This window comes from Mandrillus leucophaeus, unplaced genomic scaffold, assembly GCF_000951045.1.
Source record: "Mandrillus leucophaeus isolate KB7577 unplaced genomic scaffold, Mleu.le_1.0 Scaffold559, whole genome shotgun sequence".
Lineage (NCBI taxonomy): Eukaryota > Metazoa > Chordata > Mammalia > Primates > Cercopithecidae > Mandrillus > Mandrillus leucophaeus.
In genome coordinates this window covers 221,535-239,998 of record NW_012106019.1, presented here as the reverse complement: position 1 = coordinate 239,998, position 18,464 = coordinate 221,535, and the positions used below count along the sequence as shown (strand labels likewise).

The 18,464-nt window shown below is 35.4% G+C and overlaps 1 protein-coding gene across 4 annotated transcripts in view; it reads left to right on the top strand.

Annotated features, from left to right (window-relative positions):
* SLC4A4 (solute carrier family 4 (sodium bicarbonate cotransporter), member 4) overlaps positions 1-18,464 on the top strand; it is a 365,688-nt gene that overhangs the window by 324,445 nt on the left and 22,779 nt on the right. For 3 of the 4 annotated variants that reach the window (XM_011998138.1, XM_011998140.1, XM_011998139.1), the window contains 5 exons: positions 2,975-3,153; positions 4,282-4,354; positions 11,780-11,848; positions 14,345-14,518; positions 16,752-16,913. In XM_011998138.1, the coding sequence (XP_011853528.1) occupies positions 2,975-3,153; positions 4,282-4,354; positions 11,780-11,848; positions 14,345-14,518; positions 16,752-16,913 (657 nt within the window). The remainder of the gene's footprint in view (positions 1-2,974; positions 3,154-4,281; positions 4,355-11,779; positions 11,849-14,344; positions 14,519-16,751; positions 16,914-18,464) is intronic. The other variant, XM_011998142.1, reaches the window with a different exon arrangement.

Genomic DNA, 18,464 nt, shown 5'->3' with positions numbered 1-18,464 from the left:
ATTTCTTTAGTAGAGATGGGGTTTCACCGTGTTAGCCAGGATGTTCTCGATCTCAAAGCAGTGGTGTCAAGGGGAGCAGAGTACTTGTCTCTCTGTAATTATTTTATCTCAGAACCTTTGTTTATTCTGATGGTTATATATAGTTACCTTTATAGTCCATCATCTAAAATCTTCATTTCACCCTCTTTCATATGGGCCCTTTCTGCTAGTCTTCAACATATATAACTCAAACTTGTTTTAGTTAAAATAGATCCAGAAAGCATCGAGATGACTCAGGGTAACATGGGTGACTTTTTTTTACATAAGCTATTCTTTTGACCCATTCATTTGGCTAGTGTGCATATCCTTAGGTTACTACAGGTTTTTTGGTAACAAGATTTGTGGATTCTACTCATTATTACCCTGCTGGTACTTCTAATATGGACTTCAGTGATTTAGTCTAAAGAGGGCTTAAAAATTCTGTGATGTCTCTACTGTTTTTCTCCTTTTTCCCTCCCCACAAATGTTTCTCATGTCTGCGAATTAACAATAAAGTTTTATATTTTTTTCATGGCTAAATAAGAGTTTACAGTTGCCAATAAGGGGAGTATATGCATGCTATTTGTCCTTTTCTAAAAATAAACATTTATTGAGAATCAGCTGTGCATCATGTACTCTGCTAAGGTATTCAGAATACAGAGAAAAAAAGATATAGTCCAGGTCCTCATGTTACTTACATTCTAATGCCAAAGACAGATGAATACATATATAATTTCAGAATTGGTGTGATGAGGGCTGTGATAGAGGAAGGCGTAAAATGGAAAACAGGGAAACATAAAGGAGGAGAACTAACCCAACTTGACTTACTTATCTCACCTAGGTTGAGGCAGGAAAACCTACCAGAAAAGGTGAGGGTTAATTTAAGTCTTAAGGATAAATAGGACTGAGAGAGAGAAAGAACAAAGGAAGAGTAGAGGTTATTCTGGGTAGAGGAGGCTATGTGGGCAAGCACACAAAAGGTATCAGTGAAAGAAACACATATGAGGCATTGCAGGTGGTTGAAAGTGGCGGTGGCACAGGATCCAATCTGGAGAGAGATGAAAGATGAGGCTGCAGATGTGAACAGAGGCCAGATCATGAATGCTCCGTAGTGAGGTTCTAGACACACAAACAGGCAGGAGGGAGAAAATGCTGTAGGCTCCACCTTAAGGTATAGCCAGAACCCAACCGCTTCTTACCGTCTTCACTGCCACCACTCTGGTTCTAATCATCACGATTTCTTCCAATGGTTATGTAGTCTTACTATCCTTTCCCTATTTACCTAACACAGCAGCCAGTGTGTTTAGAACATAAGCAAACTGTGACCCTCCTCCATTTCAAACCCTCCAGTGGTTTCCCATTACACTCATCCTACAAGCCTAGGTTCTGATAGTTCTCCATAGTACTTATTACTATGTGAGATGCTGCATATTTTACTTTTTTATGGTATTCATTGTTGTCTCCCTCAGTGGAATGGAAGCTCCATGAGGGCAAGATTTTTTGTATGTTTTATTCACAGATGTGTCACCAGCATGGTACTAAGTTGTCAGTCAATATTCATTGAAAGAATGAATGACTGAAATCTCAGATATATCATGGTATTCACCGCATTAGTCATTATTGAACAAATTTATTTCAGCTCATCCCACCTCTGCCCTCCTTTCCTCTGCCTTACACCACTCTCAATTCAAGCTATTATACCTTCCTGAAAATAACTGGTTTTATGAATATATATTAACCTATATTCATAATCCCAAGTAGATTTTTGTATTTAGCCAAGCCTGGGCTAGGTGAATATATGCTTTTCTTTCTTGTACCAGCTCCGCTTGCCTGTGATGAGTTCTCAGAACATGATTAGATCCATGTGTGCGAGCCAGGGGTGAAATCTTGGCATTTCAGTGAGAAGAGAGCAGTGTTGTGACGAACTGTAACAAGATCTGAATGATAACAGTCACCAGGTTCCTAGTGTAAATCACATCCTCATTTTTTAAAACCAGCCTCTTTATTCCTTGGATTGGTCATGTTCTGGCTCTTGGCACTGCTGCTTCCATGCTGTGAAAATGAACTGCTCTATTTTCTCAGGCTCCATAGGGGTATCAAGTATTTGATTTCTTCATAAATAGAGCAAAGAAATAGAACCATAGAATAACATTGCGGACACATTTAACAATATTTATTTCATGAGTAAAAAAGCTAGACCTTTTGTTACATTGTCTGCTCTTCCAGTCAGTGAATGTTATTGTGACCATTGGGCAATGTTTGAAATCAGCCTATTCTGATTAAGGGAGTGTTTATTACCTTAATGATGATATATAATAGATTGTTAAACATTTACTTTCATATATTATGAAAGCTGAGAAATGGCCTACATACCTTCTCAATCTTGCTTTCGGATACTTATGTAAGTTGATGAACAGCATACTACTCAGTGCTGTCCAGCAGAGAAGGCAGGGTGCCTGCTTTCAAGGTGCTTATTATGTTTATCTTAACAACAACAGCCAGTACCACTACTGCCGCTATCACCGTTTATCAAGCACCTATGACATTAACAACTGCGGTTTAAATTGCTACAAGATGCTTTGCCTCTGTTACTTCAGTGAATGGTCTTAATTCCTCTATGGAGTGGGCATATATATCTCCATTGTTCTGATTAGAAAATTGTATACAGAGAGGTTAGGAATAAACAAATAATAAGTGTATCTTTGGCTTAAGTCTTAGACAATTATTCAACGCTATAGTAGAGAAGGTCTCTAACATAGCAGCTGTAAGAGGCAGCTGTATGTTTAATTGCTAGGGGGAATAATACAAAGAAGATAAAGTCCCTTGCTTCAAGGAGTTTGACTTACCAAGCAAAGTAAGTCGGTTTCCTTTGGTCATCTTAATTCCCCTCTGGAAATATGACTAGATAGCGAATATGAGTCTTTTCTTCACATGGTTTTGTTATCTCTTTCTACAGAAAGGAGCAGGGTATCACTTGGATCTCTTTTGGGTGGCCATCCTCATGGTGATCTGCTCCCTCATGGCTCTTCCGTGGTATGTAGCTGCTACAGTCATCTCCATTGCTCACATCGACAGTTTGAAGATGGAGACAGAGACTTCTGCACCTGGAGAACAACCAAAGTTTCTAGGAGTGAGGTGTGTTAACTCAGAGGAAAATGACTCCCCAGAACACGCTGTGCACACATCTATGTGGTAATCTTAAGGAAATGGACAGATTTGGAGGAGACAGGGCTTGTGATGATTAATTTATTCCTATTTTTTTTGTTCCAGAAAGGACTAAATTTTCATCAGAGGTTTCAGTGATTTTTTTTAGTTTACTCCTCATGATATATCATTTTCATGGATTTCCAAAAGGCTCAATGTTGCAACATAAAAACACAACCAGAGTACTTTTTTTCCTCAACATGCAGGTGATTTTGGTGCTGCAGTGTTTACTGTATCACAGTCATGTGTGAAGGCCCTAAAACTCCTGAGTCTGCTTATGACTTTTAAGATTCTGTAAAGGGAAAGGTATTGTTATTTGCCAATTCATTTTCTGTCCCCGTAAACACTGAACAACTTTAACCTCCAACTGGTCAATTTGGGTAGCTGTGAAGGACAGGAGTAGAAGGTTTGTATACTCTGCTGAGCACTTTTTACTGCAAACTCTGCTCATAAGTGCTTGGGTAGCTCACATGACAGAGCCATCGTTTCCCACGCCAAAACAGTGGGTGATTCTTTTTTGGGGGGTGGGGGAGGGGGTGTAGGATGGGAATTATATTTGTTGAAAAGTACTTTTGTTGTTGTAGATTTGGAAATTAGACTGATGTGATTTATTGTGCTAATGAAATTTCCTTGAGCTGTTTGTTAATTAGAATATGGGACAATGTAATATCTGTCTCCTATGAAAGAAGGTGTAAGGGTAATTATACAAGAGGATAAATTGCTTTAAAAAATAAGGTCTTCAAAGAGGCCAGTAACTGATGGACCAAGAGCAAGTGATTTTTCTTTCTTGATTCTAAAAGGAGCAAAAGATTTAACAGGATTACTTCTTTCTTCATGAATTCAAATCACATATTGCAATTACTTTAAGATTTTTTTTAATAGTTATGTTGAGTTTATACACCATCCTTGAGGTACTAATTACATGATACCAACACCTTTGTTGCTTTAGCCAAACGCTGATTTTGTCAATGTGTAGTTGTTTTTTTTTTGAAGGTGAAAAGACAAGCGCATGTTTATGAAGACAAGAGGTAGATTGGTAATCTTTTGATTTGGTTTCAGGGAACAAAGAGTCACTGGAACCCTTGTGTTTATTCTGACTGGTCTGTCAGTCTTTATGGCTCCCATCTTGAAGGTAAATATGTGAAACATTCATCTCTTCCTTCTTCTCAGAACACTGACATATAATTGGACATGTGAAGAGTGAAATTCCTTATGAGATATTTGCAAGATTCTCATCAGTTCTGTAACACACTGAAGCAGGGGTCAAGTAGAAAGAGGGCTTTAAATAGCTTTTGTCTTGATTTCCTTCTCAGTCTTTCATCCCCTCCCTTATCCTTAGTTTTGCAGTTACTTGATTGAACTGTATTAAATTAACAATATCCAAACTTTCTGATCTGTGAAAACAGTTTCATGCAATTGAATTAGACTGATCTTCTCCCCCTCCTCCACACAGATATTTTTTATTCTCCTTATCTTTTATACATTCTTTCTTCTATCACCTTCCATTTGCTTGTATCCAAATCTTGTCCCTCTTCCTTCATTAGACTCCTAAATAACATGAGTGATGCAGGATGACCATTTTGAAATTTTTCGACTATTGTTAATTATTACTTTGTTTCTATTTTATTTGAATCAGATGACCTCATAATTCACAAAGGTGAATCAGAGTAAAATTACTGACTCATAATTAGAAAGCTTTAGAAATGAACTTTTGAAGAAGAAAAATTCTATGATATAGCTTGTTTAGAAAATTAGGAGTCAATATATAGGTTTATTAATGGGTTGGATATCTGCCTAGATAGATAAATGGAAACTGTATGTGAAAACCTATTAAGAAGTAGGAAAAAAAACTAATGAAAGTTAGTGTATACCTCTTCATGAAGCTTCCAGTTTTCTTCTGTGATGCAAACATTTTATTTTTTTCAATCATATAAACATGCTTGTGAATTATTGATAATTTGTATCTTATGCTTTGTACCACAGTACAAAGCATGAAAGTCACCCGTGGACCTAACAGCTATAAACAACCACTGCTAATGATATCCTAACAAATTTTCTCTTAAAATGTTTATTTTTAAACAATTTTAATTTTAAAGACTTTTAAAATGTTCATTTAATTACATAAGTAGTGGAGCAGTACAATCTTCTGAAGAATTCAAACAATATAGAAGTACAAAAAGTGAAAAGCAAAAGCCCTCCGTTTCTCTAAAATTAGCAAATTTTATGTCCGTTGCCAATCAGATGAAGTTGAGGCAAGTGGAACTGTAATATCTTTGACCTATAAATAAGACTAAGATGGCCTTCAGGGGGTTTAGACTGTGTGCACAAAATACTTGTTAAACAGTTAAAATATGTAATTATTCATCTTTTTTCCTTGGTTTCCACAATGTCAATTAACTGGTTTAATTAATTTCTGACTGGATTCATGAGGAATATGTATCTCATCTTACACAAGACGTTAAGATTAAAAATAACCTCAGAAAAGTTGTTTCTGACTAGGTACAGAGGGCCTTAAAAGAGTACAGAGCTTATGTTCTGCAGGGACAGAGGGACACCTTTTGTCACCTTTGCCAGTGCAAAGCAAGTTATGGGATAGGTGTGAAGGTGTGGTGACTTTCACAGCATCGAATCTGCTGCCAAATGCTTTATGTTCCTCCGTTATCCTATAGGCACCAGCACATCAGCTGGTTGAAAGCCTAATGACAGCGTTACCTTTTAAGCAATGGAACCTCATCCAGTGAGATCATTTTTAGAGAGTTCATTGCAGACAATTATGAACCCATGTTGTGAGAGGCTCTCCTAGAAATGAATTTTCCCTGTGGGTTCCTTGAAGGTGGGCTCACTTCGAGCAGCTGCAGAGTTTCTTTTATGAGCTCTCTTTGTGCTCAGTCACTGATGAGGGAGAAATGGGCAGAAATCTTATCATCAGTTCTAATTTACTCATCACGTCCCCCATTTTTCTTTTATTTTTATAGTATTTCTTTTCATTAATACAGTATAAAATCGTAATTCAAAAAAGTCAGATGTGTTTAAAAGTTCCTTTTGTGTGTATACGTTATAGCAGATTGGCTTTATTCCTAGAGAATCTGACAGTTGAGTAATCATGGATGATTCCAAGGGGACACAGAGAACAGATACTGTATAATTACTATTTTTAGGAGAGATGCAAGACTTACATTTTCAGCAACGCCTCTTCCTAACCATTTTCTCACCCTGCACCCAAATATGGCTGCAGAGGAGTTAAAGCTGAAAGTTCTTTTGTTCTTTACAATGATTCTTTTCACCCCTGATAGGCAAAGTGCCTTAGTATTTACAGAAAGAGATTAGAATGCAGAGAAAGAAGGCAAGGCAGAGAGCTGTAAAAGATCAGTGAGCAGGAGCTTTCTTTTCCTTTGACCTTCCTTAATTAACCCATACCTGGGCTCACCCTCATTCAGCTGCTAGTGTCCATGATTGTGACTATTTCCACCTGGCAATTTTGCGTTAACCCAAAGAGACATTGTAAGAATAAATGAAAAATGCAGTCCAGCAAACGTTTTTGTTAAGCAAGGTTTTCCCCAAAAGGTGGGAAATGAAATTGTTTTGGCAACATAGTTTATAGCATACTGTACAAAACCTATACTTAAAAACAACAAGAATAAAATAAGGATTCCCAGTTGTGATTCCTTACTTCAGTAAGTTAGGCTATTCCTTCTGGAATCACAACTCCTGATAAAGTCAGCTACTTTCAGATCATGTACCATTGAGGTTTGGTAAGTTATGTGCGTTTATCACAAATCCCTTGTTAGCTCATTTGAAAAGTCAATACAGGAAGAAGCAGATATTGAGGGTACAGTTTAACTAAAACCTAAGTTATGACTAAGTAAGAGTCAAGATTAACAATTAACCGTAGAATTCACACAGAAAGTGGTGTCAGGGGTTATGCTGGAATAGGGAACCTTTTTTCCTCCCCTTTGTGACTATGTGTTTTTTAAGAGAACTAGAGGACAACTTAAGAGAATAATTTTACTTAAGAGTCTGTCTTTGAAAGGGCAGATCAAATGAATGGGAAAAGAGAAATGTGTTACTTTTACTTTTTAAAATGAAATGGCTCAACACCATTTCTGCAAACTCCATACCTCCCTCACAAGTTTGATGGTCCCAGATGATCCTAGTAATTTTCTTTCATGCATTAAGCAGTGTAGCAAGTTGTTTCCCCTGCCTGTTTATGCAAGCTTACTTTGAACATGAAGTTTTTCATTTTTTATTTTGATCTCTTTGCCGAGCTCGTTTATGTAGAAGAATGTAAGGAATTACAATTTTAGGTTCACGAGGATACCCCATTGACCCTAGCCAGCAATAGTCATACATGCCTCAAAGCACTGAATGTAACAGCTGATTTGGTACTGAACTGTTGGGAAGCAAGAATAACTGGCGTCCATAGCTGGTTAAACAGCTTAGTTCTATGTTTCTGCAACAGAAATATTGCCTGGTAAGTGAATATTCTGTATGGGGAAACCAGAGGAGGCTAAAGAGCATCAAAAAGATGAAAGGCACTTCCTTGCGCTTACTTTTCCCATTTTTCTGGCAAGTCTGAAGAAATAAGAATCAAGTGGAGTTCACTGCTACTTTTGTTGCCCTTGCTTGAAATAGTTTATTTCAAGTTAATTAGGAGTAGTCAAATTTATCTTTAATATTTGTTTAGTGTTCTAAAATCAGGAGAGCATTTAATTTGTATTTGGAAAATGTTTGTTGAGCTTCTACAATATGCCACAATATGTCTGTGTGTTCAGTGCCAGGGAAATAAAGCAAAATGGGTGGAGATGATGGTGATGGTGATGATGATGATGATAATAGTAGCTGCCATTTATTGAGCTTGGCATTTGATTAAGGGCTCAGCACAGATTTTTAAAATTTAGTCCTTCAATGAATGACACCTACAAAAAAATTGTCTCTATTTTACAGATAAGAAAATTTATTAATGACTTACCAGGTCACAAAGTTCATAAATAATAGAGTGAAAATGTGAATTCAGGCAGTTCTGACATGAAAGCCAATCTCATAACCCTCAGGGTTTACAGCCATTTAAAAGAAAACATAGTACTTGCTCTCAAAGAACTCATTCACTTTCATTTTCCATGAGATGATCTTCTCCAGCTTCTTTGATCCAACTTCTAATCCTCTCATGTGCAGATAAATACAGCATGTTCACAAACTCCTCATCATACCTCATTCCAGTTTCTTCAATGACTAGAAACCAGATTGCAAGTCAGTACTTCCTTGTCAGCTTAGATTGTCAAGATTTAAGGGAATTAGGATATTATTTGAATAACATGTTTCTGAATATAGTTGTCATTGCTGAAAGGGCAATGTAATAGAACTTAAATAAAACCAGGGCTCTGAGTCTGACCTTTGCAACCATTTTTGTGGTCTGTACTCCTGCCATTTTCCACCCTGACCACTCAGGACCAAAGAGAGTTCTGCTGGGCAATTGCAGGCTTCTCAACTTGCCAGTCAGGTCCTCGTGACGATTATGACATTAATAACCCCTTTATCATTTATCATCTATTCAGGACCAGGCCCTGGACTACATATTTTATGTGATATAGTCTTTATCATACCCTCTTTGAATGAGAATACTGAGGATAAGAAAAGTTAATAATTTTCTCAATGTTACAGAAGTGGTAGGGCCAGAATTTGAAAGTAGGCCTGTCTGACTTGTGTGCCCATGCTCTTAATCAGGATCTCATTCTGGGTTGTACATTCACATGTGTGCGCACACGCACACATATGCGTGCACGCGTGCGCGCACACACACACACATAGTGACCACTACTCTGCTAGAAGATCTCACTGTCCTACCTAATTCTGGTTGCACAACTACTCTCTACCCTTATTTTAAAATTTACCCTTTCTCGTTGACCCTTCTGGGAATATTCAAATACTATCAGCACATCAAAGGGAGGTATAAGTGAGAAAGAGTAGAACTGTGTTCACCAGAATTTGAAAAATTTGGTGACATGGTCTGAATATGTTAACTGCTATTTTGATTTTATCTCAATTATTCCATCGGCTTGTAGGAGCAATACTTGATTTCATGTATGGTAATCTTATTTATAATTTACTTTTGTGCTTTCTGGGTATGATTGGTTATCTATAAAATTTCCTTTACATAATTTTATCATTTGGCAATTCTTAATATGCCTGTAAGCCTGGTATGCTTTGTGCTGTTTATGTTTTAATTATTCCTGTCTTGCTTTGTAAAAATATCTACCTATTATTATGTAAATTATACTGGTTTAACTTAAGATGGAGTTCCATCTTCTTAAAATGCATCTTCTCTTTCCTCCTTTGAGAAATTTCTATTACAAGAAATGATTATTTTGTGATGAATTTTTAAAGACTGACCTCCTGTGACTCATGAACTAAATCCAATAAAAAGTATCCTCTAACCCAATAATTCTGTCAAGTTTCATCAAAGTTTCCATACTGGAAGATTTTTAATGAGGTGTTGCATTATCATAAGGAAAATAGCAAATTTCAAAAGATATATTTTTATGACTTTGAAATTGGCCCGAAGTCAACTTAATAGCCTTCTTTATATGTATTATTTCCTTTTCGACAAAGAATAACTGTTTAAAAAACATCTTCCTATCTAAAGCTATTTTTCTACCCACAACCCATGCCATTCTGTGTTACTGACACCTTCTGACTTTATTTTGTTGTAGATTTGGTGATATCTGTAATCATAAATTCACAGAGAATGGACCTAAGCACCAAGGCAAAAGTGTCCTTTACTTTGACATTAGAACCACATTAGAAAAAACATTTAGCTAAGCCTAGCTGAGGGATGAGGATGAGGCCAGGGATGGTCCCTTTGTGGTAGCTTTCTTTCAAGCTAGACAAATGCTTTACCCAGATTAAAAAGTAACTACTGCAGGAATTCTAACTAGTTTTCTATGGTTGAACTATACTTCTCTTTTCCCTTCTTACTTTTCTTTCCTTCCAGCGGCCCCACCCCCACTACCCACCAAATTACAAATGAAAGAACAAGAAAAATGGAAGATGTTTAAAAAATGAATCAAAGCTATGAAATGATCCTTCTCTTAGTTTTATTTTTTTACTTTATGGTACATTTATACACAAGAATCACAAGGAATAGAAACATGCACATTGCAAAAGAAATGAAGGCATGTGTCAGAAATAAAAGCGGCTTGAGTGTGATGTGTTCACCTCTTTGTGGTGACTGTTAGGTATTACAGCTTCCCCAGCAGGAACATCATCCCTCCTACCCCCATCAACGTTCTGTGTCACTTTGATTTTTTTCTGACATGAAGAGCAAAATTAGCTACATTAGAATTGTTAGTCTTTTTTTGAAGAAGCATTTGATTTTATGTGTGTGTGTGTGTGTGTGTGTGTGTGTGTGTGTATTTATTTGTTTCACATAAATTTAAGCATCCCTATGGCTAACCAACAAAAATTGGAAATATTTGTTACACATTTTAGAATTTACTCATTCTCGAATAGTGGCCAAAGAGTCTCAGATACGGAACTACTTTAGACAATCACAAGGAGAGGCTAATAGAAATTGTGCTTAGTACGTGCAGTATTTTTAAAATTACTCTAAAGCCATACTATGTTTTCTGGTTACAACAGCCTCCTTTATGTGGATTTGGTAAGATTGGCCTTAATTGACTTGCAGTTTTAGTATTTTAGCTTTGAAAAATCCTGAAATTACTTGAACTTCTTTTCAAATTCTAAGGTTGAGAACCTTTTGTTTTTCAAACAGAAGACTTCCCAGAAACAGAATCGTCCTTGATTTGCTTAGTTTCCTCAGTACTAGGGACATTTCAAAGGTCTAGGAATAGATACAGTTTACAGTCATCACTTCTTGTTAAAACACTTTGTATTAATATAAAATATTTTTGCTAGTTAATGCATGAAAAGGTATTAATTCAGTTTTAAAAGATGTGTATTAATCCATGTGTGTAATTAATTGCTTCCAGGTGCTCCCGGGTCCTTTCAAGCAGTGTTCTTTTTAGTTAGTTCTCATAATATTCGCAGGAAGTGAGGGGACAGTCTTTTGATGTTTTTTTTATTGAAAGAGGCATATATATACCAAGCTGATAGATGATATGGCAAAAATTATTAAGGACAAAAATCAACAAACTATATTGAAAGGAACTTGGTCTCAAGAGTGAGGCAGCCATCTATTAATACCTCTATTTCTGTCTACCTCACAGTCCATATAAGCTTCTGGTTTACATAGTCATTCCTTTTCAGGGTAAAGGGAAACAGAACTTTTCCTCCATTAATTAAAAAAAGTTATTAGTAAGGTCATGCATGCTCACTAAAAAAACAAGCATCCAATGAAAATTGAAAGTCCTTTTTACCCTTCTTCATTTATTTCTCTTACAAAGAGTTTAGAAGTTCATCAATTGACTAGTAAAGCATACTAGTTAGAGGTCACTATGTTATTCTATCCTATATTTTAGTTTTAGATTTAGCCTTCATTTAAATGATTCCTCTTTTTTCTTATTATCGTTTTTAACTTTTATCCAATTTTTTTTCTTTCTAGTTTATACCCATGCCTGTACTCTATGGTGTGTTCCTGTATATGGGAGTAGCATCCCTTAATGGTGTGCAGGTAAGTTTTTGAACAGCAATGTAAGTACAGTCGTGTTTTTCTAGTAGTAAGAATAGTCCAGTAACAGATCTTTGAAGAAAAGTGCTAATCCTTATTAACTGCTGAGTTTGTAAAATGCATTTATTTTCTACTTCACCATTCACCTGCTTTTCATTTCTGGTTTAATCGACAAGTTAGCCAGTATTAGCAAATGTTACCATACATACCCATTGTTGAAATAGGCTGTTAAAAGTCATTTAACCAAGAAAGCGAGAGGCTATAATCTTTCTTTTCCTCCCCCTTACCCATCTTTATCTCCTTTTTACTGTCTCAGGAAGGATACATAACCCTTTCTGTGTGTCTTCAAGATAGTATTTATCCATTTGCCTTAACTGTATACTAAAAACAGGGTATTGATTTGCTTTTCACATGGCTATGATCAATAATCAAAAGGTTTTTACCAACCAAAGAATAAAGTCAATGTGGTTGATGTATTGCTTTTGTTGAAAACTTTAGCTATTCGTAACTTTGGGAAAACTGACACACTTTTAATAAAATCATTATCAGCTGGGCACGGTGGTGCGCACTTTTAGTCTCAGCTACTTGGGAGGCTGGGGTGAAAGGTTCACTTGAACATGAGTTTTAGTCCAGCCTCAACAACATAGTGAGAACCTGTCTCTTTAAAAAAAAAAAAAAAAAAATCATTAGGGAAAACTTTGTAAGGGACTTTGTCTTTCAGTTGGGTTTTAATTTAATTGGCACCAGGAAACTGGAAGTACTTATGCTGTTTTCTGGCACCTTGTTAACTGTAGCTTTATTTAGCACTTAGTAACATTTTAATGGGAAAAGACCGCGTGTCCTGTGAACATCCTAAGAATTTATTTGAACCCCTTCAAAATAGTCTTTGCTTTTGCTTATCAAGTTCAGATTAATTTGATTTTAAAGTCAGATAGAACTGGGCAAGCAGCCAGACCACCAAAGAGAGAAAAGGCTACTTTACTTTTCTCTGTTTAGGTCTGCTGAGTAGAGTTCATCATCTTTTGGATATTGGTTACAAAATACAAGGTGGTTCTTCATAGACTGTACTAGATGAATGTGAGTTTATTTGTGCTCATGAAACTTTTGAGAAGTATAAATTTGTAAAAATATCTTATTTTTACCTGCCATTGTAAATATTCTTTATTTTCCAAAATGGAAAAATATGAAACAGAAATGGCCCGCAGACGAATAGTTCTTATTTTTGTTTGTCCTTGATGACCTGGTCTAGATCAGAAGTTTAATTCTATGTGTTTTAGGGGCTTTATTGTTTGAAACTCAGTGCATGTTTATTTAATTGAAAAGAAGAAAACATCAACCACATAGTAATGATGGGGAAAAACAGCCAGGGTCTAGCTAGTAGGTTTCTTAAATTCTGCAATGCTGTTGCCTCTAATGGCTTTTCTCTTTCTTTCTCGATTCTCCCTTGTTTAGACCTTTTAGGTGAGATTTGATTTAGCAGATTTTGTAATTTGTAAAGAAATTTTGTAACCCAAACTTTATAAATGAGAAGGTCCCCACCAGTCAAAAATAATTCTAGAGGGAAAAAGAAAACCCTTTAAATAAGAAATCACTAGAGAAGATTGTGATAGTCTAATTTACTTTTGCACTTCTTTCCCTCCAGAAAGAAAATAGAGATATTATTTCAGAGTTCATATTGCATGATTATTCAATTCAATAGCTATTTACTGAGCATCTTTCATTGAAAGATCCTGTAATAGGTTCTTGAATATCTTCCCGTTTGTCACTGGCAAGGTCAATTTGGCAGTTATTCTTTGAAGCACAGCACCTGGCACACAGATGCTCAGTAGTTATTTCAATAGCTGTTTATACATGACCATACGATAGCCTCTCTTAGGTTCAGATGTTGACCCTGAAACTCACTGTGGTATTCATATAGCTTTTCTCTGAAAAGAAATGGTGATAGATTGCTGAGTGTATTAGTCAAGGTATGCCACTCAGATAAATAATATGGAATTTATGAAAACATAATGTATTCCCATTTTTAAGTTGAATACTTCCTTTATATCCTTAAAACATTCCTGAAATGTGTTAATATATGATGCATAGTATCATCTCCTCTTTTTTGAGATAAGACAACTGAGGCAGAGTAAGATACATGAGTTAGACGGCTTCCTTCAGCATATTATTACTAAAATAGGCAAAAGATCCTCTTTCCTGAGACTCAGAGAGTAAAAATAGAAATTAGGAGATGAGCTCCTAGAATTTATGTTTTGCTTTGTGACTTTATTCTTTAGTGGCCACTTTTTCTTACACATCTACATAACATTCCCACAATATAATGACAAAGATTTGAAGACTTGTGCTTTAGTGTGCTTGACTAAATTTCTGCATTCCTTTGTTCTCTGAAAAGGACGTTGCTTGCCTAAATTATAGAATATAAATCAGTAATGATTAGTTAGGCATAGTGGAAATGTAATGCAGTAATACATTTGGACTCCCTTCCTCTTTCCTCCCCAGTTCATGGATCGTCTGAAGCTGCTTCTGATGCCTCTGAAGCATCAGCCTGACTTTATCTACCTGCGTCATGTTCCCCTGCGCAGAGTCCACCTGTTCACTTTCCTGCAGGTGTTGTGTCTGGCCCTGCTTTGGATCCTCAAGTCAACGGTGGCTGCTATCATTTTTCCAGTAATGGTAGGGATTCCTTTAATTGAATGTACCTGTGAGATTATATGGGTATCATGTGGTTATTGTTATATGGAAGACTCACATGTCTTTTATGTATTGTTCCAAATTTTTCCAGCTTTGACCTCATCACTTTGATCAGTTGTAATTTACATTTCCCATGTTTATGGTTGTCTAGGATGGACCTTAGAATCAGGCTCACCTGAGTTCATATACTGGCCCTGGTTCATGCTCATCAGTAAACTTCTTTGAACTACTATTACTTCATCAGTAAAATGGGGGTTGCATTGTTGTTTTTCTGAGCATCAAAAATGACTATCAAACATGTAGCACAATGCCTGACACATAGTAAACACCAGTGCATGTTAATTACTTTTTAAATGTTGTACAATAGAATTAATCTAAGTAAGAGTGTAGGACATTTCAGTTCAAGTAATGAAGAAGTGCTTGGCAACTTGTGAGAACTCATCCAGTACATTAGAAGAAATGGAGTGAGAAGTTCACTTTTTACATTTCTTGTGGTTTGCATAATGCTAAGTTTAAAGATAAGGTGGGACTCTCTATCCTTGTCATAATATGATGAGAAACAAGGTAAAGCAACTAATGTTTCACTCTGAGTCACAAGTGAAAGAAGAGAAAAAGAAGTTTTGTATTTGGCTTCATTATTGAATTTTATACTTTACCATAACTCTTTACTTCTTACAAGAAAATGCATTTATGTACACTTAAAACAAGTTACAAAGGGAGCCTCGAGTCTGTTTTATCTCCCCCGCAGGTTTGAAAACAGAATTTTCCTACACTTACCACATTTTATTTTTATAAAATTCCTCTTACTCTTAGCCAAGATTATTATTTTATTTTTTGTATTTGTTTGAAATTTTTTTTCTCCCAAGGATGCAAGAAAAAGTGGATATTAAATACTAGTCATATTTGTTAGGTCAGATTTTTTTTCTTAATGGTGCCTTATGTCTTTCTTTCCTTTTTTTTTAAAAAAAAAAAACTATATTAACTTACTGAAAAGCACACTGAGTATGAGAAACACTCAGATTTACCTATTAGTGTTATCTGCCTACCTACAAATTTTGCTGAAACCAAGAAAATTGAAGCTAGAGCAGGATACATTTGAATTATATCCAATAAATCACTTTTTCCTTGTGCTAAATAATAATTTTAAAATGCTTTACTTTTCTAAAGTGTTTTTGTCTTTTCAGAACTTTTATTTGGTCACAAAATAATTCTGTAATAGAAGTTAGGACAGACATTATTTATTTCTCTAGGCGATGAGGAAACTGTCATATCGAGAGCATGATGCTGATAAAGACAACTGCTTAGTTTGAAGCAAGTCAGGATGCCTATAACTTGCTGCATATTAATTTTAATGTAGAATAAAGATATCTTAATTCTACCTTCAGAAGTATCTTAATATACCTTCAGAAGTTATTCTTCAAGAGCAATTCATAGAACCAGAAATACACAGGTCAAGAATATTTGTTTTGGAAGCAGACAACTGGGGCCTTTTGTATTATTCAATTATCTGGATTCATCTCCCTCACAGACATTAAGGATCTTGGACAACATACTTAATGTCTCTAACCTTCAGTTTCCTCAGCTGTATGACAGAAATAATAATACCTACTTTTGGGGTTTGTTTTGAAGAATAAATGAGATAATATTGCCTAAGAGTTTAATATAGTGTCTGGGATATGTTAAGTATTCAGTTAATGGTGATGATTGAAGTAGCCCAGTGAATGAAATGGTCTATGCATATTCAAATACTACCTCATTGTGAATACTTTGAAGATGTCTCAGTATTCTGTGTGTCGTACAGATTTTCTTGATTGCTAAAAACCTTTATAACGTTTTAATTTTTAATACTTAGAAATCATATGTCAGCTATTTTGTGACTTTAAACTTTTAATTATTTTATTTAAAATCTCACATGGAAGGCAATGGTTTTGAAAAACAATCCTTTCACATTAAAATTCTAATTGAATGTGATCATGCATTTCAGTGAACAAAACAAAGTGAGTTTCAACTAAGACTTTTATAAAACAACTTTTCCCATATAGAAAATTATGAGAGTTCACTTGGTATAAGTCCATACCGTCAAGATCAGGTCTGTCATACTCTATCCAGCCTTACACAAAGTAGGTTTCTGTGGACTTTGATAGGAGAGTATCTGTGCTTGCTGTGACTTCATCTGACATGGTTTCTTCCATGCTTTTAATATTTGCTCTTTCAGATCTTGGCACTTGTAGCTGTCAGAAAAGGCATGGACTACCTCTTCTCCCAGCACGACCTCAGCTTCCTCGATGATGTCATTCCAGAAAAGGACAAGAAAAAGAAAGAGGATGAGAAGAAAAAGAAAAAGAAAAAGGGAAGTCTGGACAGTGACAATGATGATGTAAGGAACTTTCCAGATTCCAAAGGAAAACTAGTTAAAGAAACAAATGTGAAAATTGTGCCTTTTTATACCTGATGTGAAATGGAGGGCTGAGTTCTAAGAATGTTTATCTGGACATGTGGTATATTACTCATTTCACATCCCTTTGCCCTTTATATTCTCTCTTTGGTTTTTTATATTTTCTGAAGTCTTTCTGTAACCATTAATACCCTAATAATGACATAATGACTAATAATAACTTCTAAAATATTTTAAAACCCACCACATTAAAAAAGTTCTGATCTCATAAAGGAAGTTTGCTTAGTAATGCTATAAAATGTATTTGGTTTCTATTAATAATTCAGGGCTTATATTTGAGATAATAACTCAATTTTATGTAATTTTAAGCCTAATGTGGATAGATGTCGATGATCTCACTTTGTATAATCTATGAATCTATTTGAGTAGGCTCTCCACCAAAGTTCTATGCTGTTATATTAATCATAGCATTATATTTATACTAATATGATTTAGCATTATTTTTCTGTAGCTCTTCAATATAAAGAAAAGAGAATTGGAGTTTGGGGTCTTTTTACATAATTGTAGTGGTTAGTGTCATAGTCTAGAGGGTCCTCCTCCAATTAGGTGATTAAGTTGAGAAGTAAAATTTTGCCCAATTTTTTCTTTAGGAAACCAGCTCACAGAAATACAGATTCTCCAGTAGGGGTCTGTAATCAGTGCTAGGAGAAAAACTGGGATTTGTTTACTTTAACACAGGCACACACCTTATTCCAGTAGCCTTTTGAAAAGATTGCCAAAATAATGTTTTCCATTTGAAAATTTGCTCTGGATTTCACACAGTGCAGTATCACAAACGATTTTTTGTGCATCATTACCCATTCTAAAGTAGGAATATTGTTAATTGTTAGTTTCTACTTACTACTTGATAACTTTGATTGATCATTGCATACCTTATCCTTGATTGTCTCAATAGCTTGTTATCACAGTATTTATTTTTGTTCCCATTTTACAGATGAGGAAATTTAGACTGAGAAATGTTAAATATTTTGTAAAAATTTTAAAGCTTTATTGAGGTATGATTGACAAATAAAATTGTAAATATGTAAGGTGAGGCTTTGACATGTATATTTAAGTCATTTTTCTAATTGTACACAGCCGTAATGGCAAAGCCAAAATTCAAATCCAGGCCTCTCCGGTTATTTCCAACTGGTCAGGCTGTCTGATTGTATTCTTTTTGTAGAACTTGGAAATAGTACAGTGAAAGAAGGCAAGAGACAATTGGATTTCACATAAATTGATTCAATAAGAAAAAGGCTTAATGCATGAGGCACATTTAGCTAAAGAGAAAAAGAGGTGAAAAGAGCTTTATGACTGTCATCGTCCATCTACAATGAGAACAGGTGTATAGATTTTGTTTCCAGTGATGACAGAAAAAGAATGTGTTTAAACTACAGGGATTAAGATGGAATAGTCCAAAGAATGGTGTGTTTACACATTTAATAGAAATTAAAATTTGAAATGAATTTCTGGACCACTCAAGACCAAAAAAAA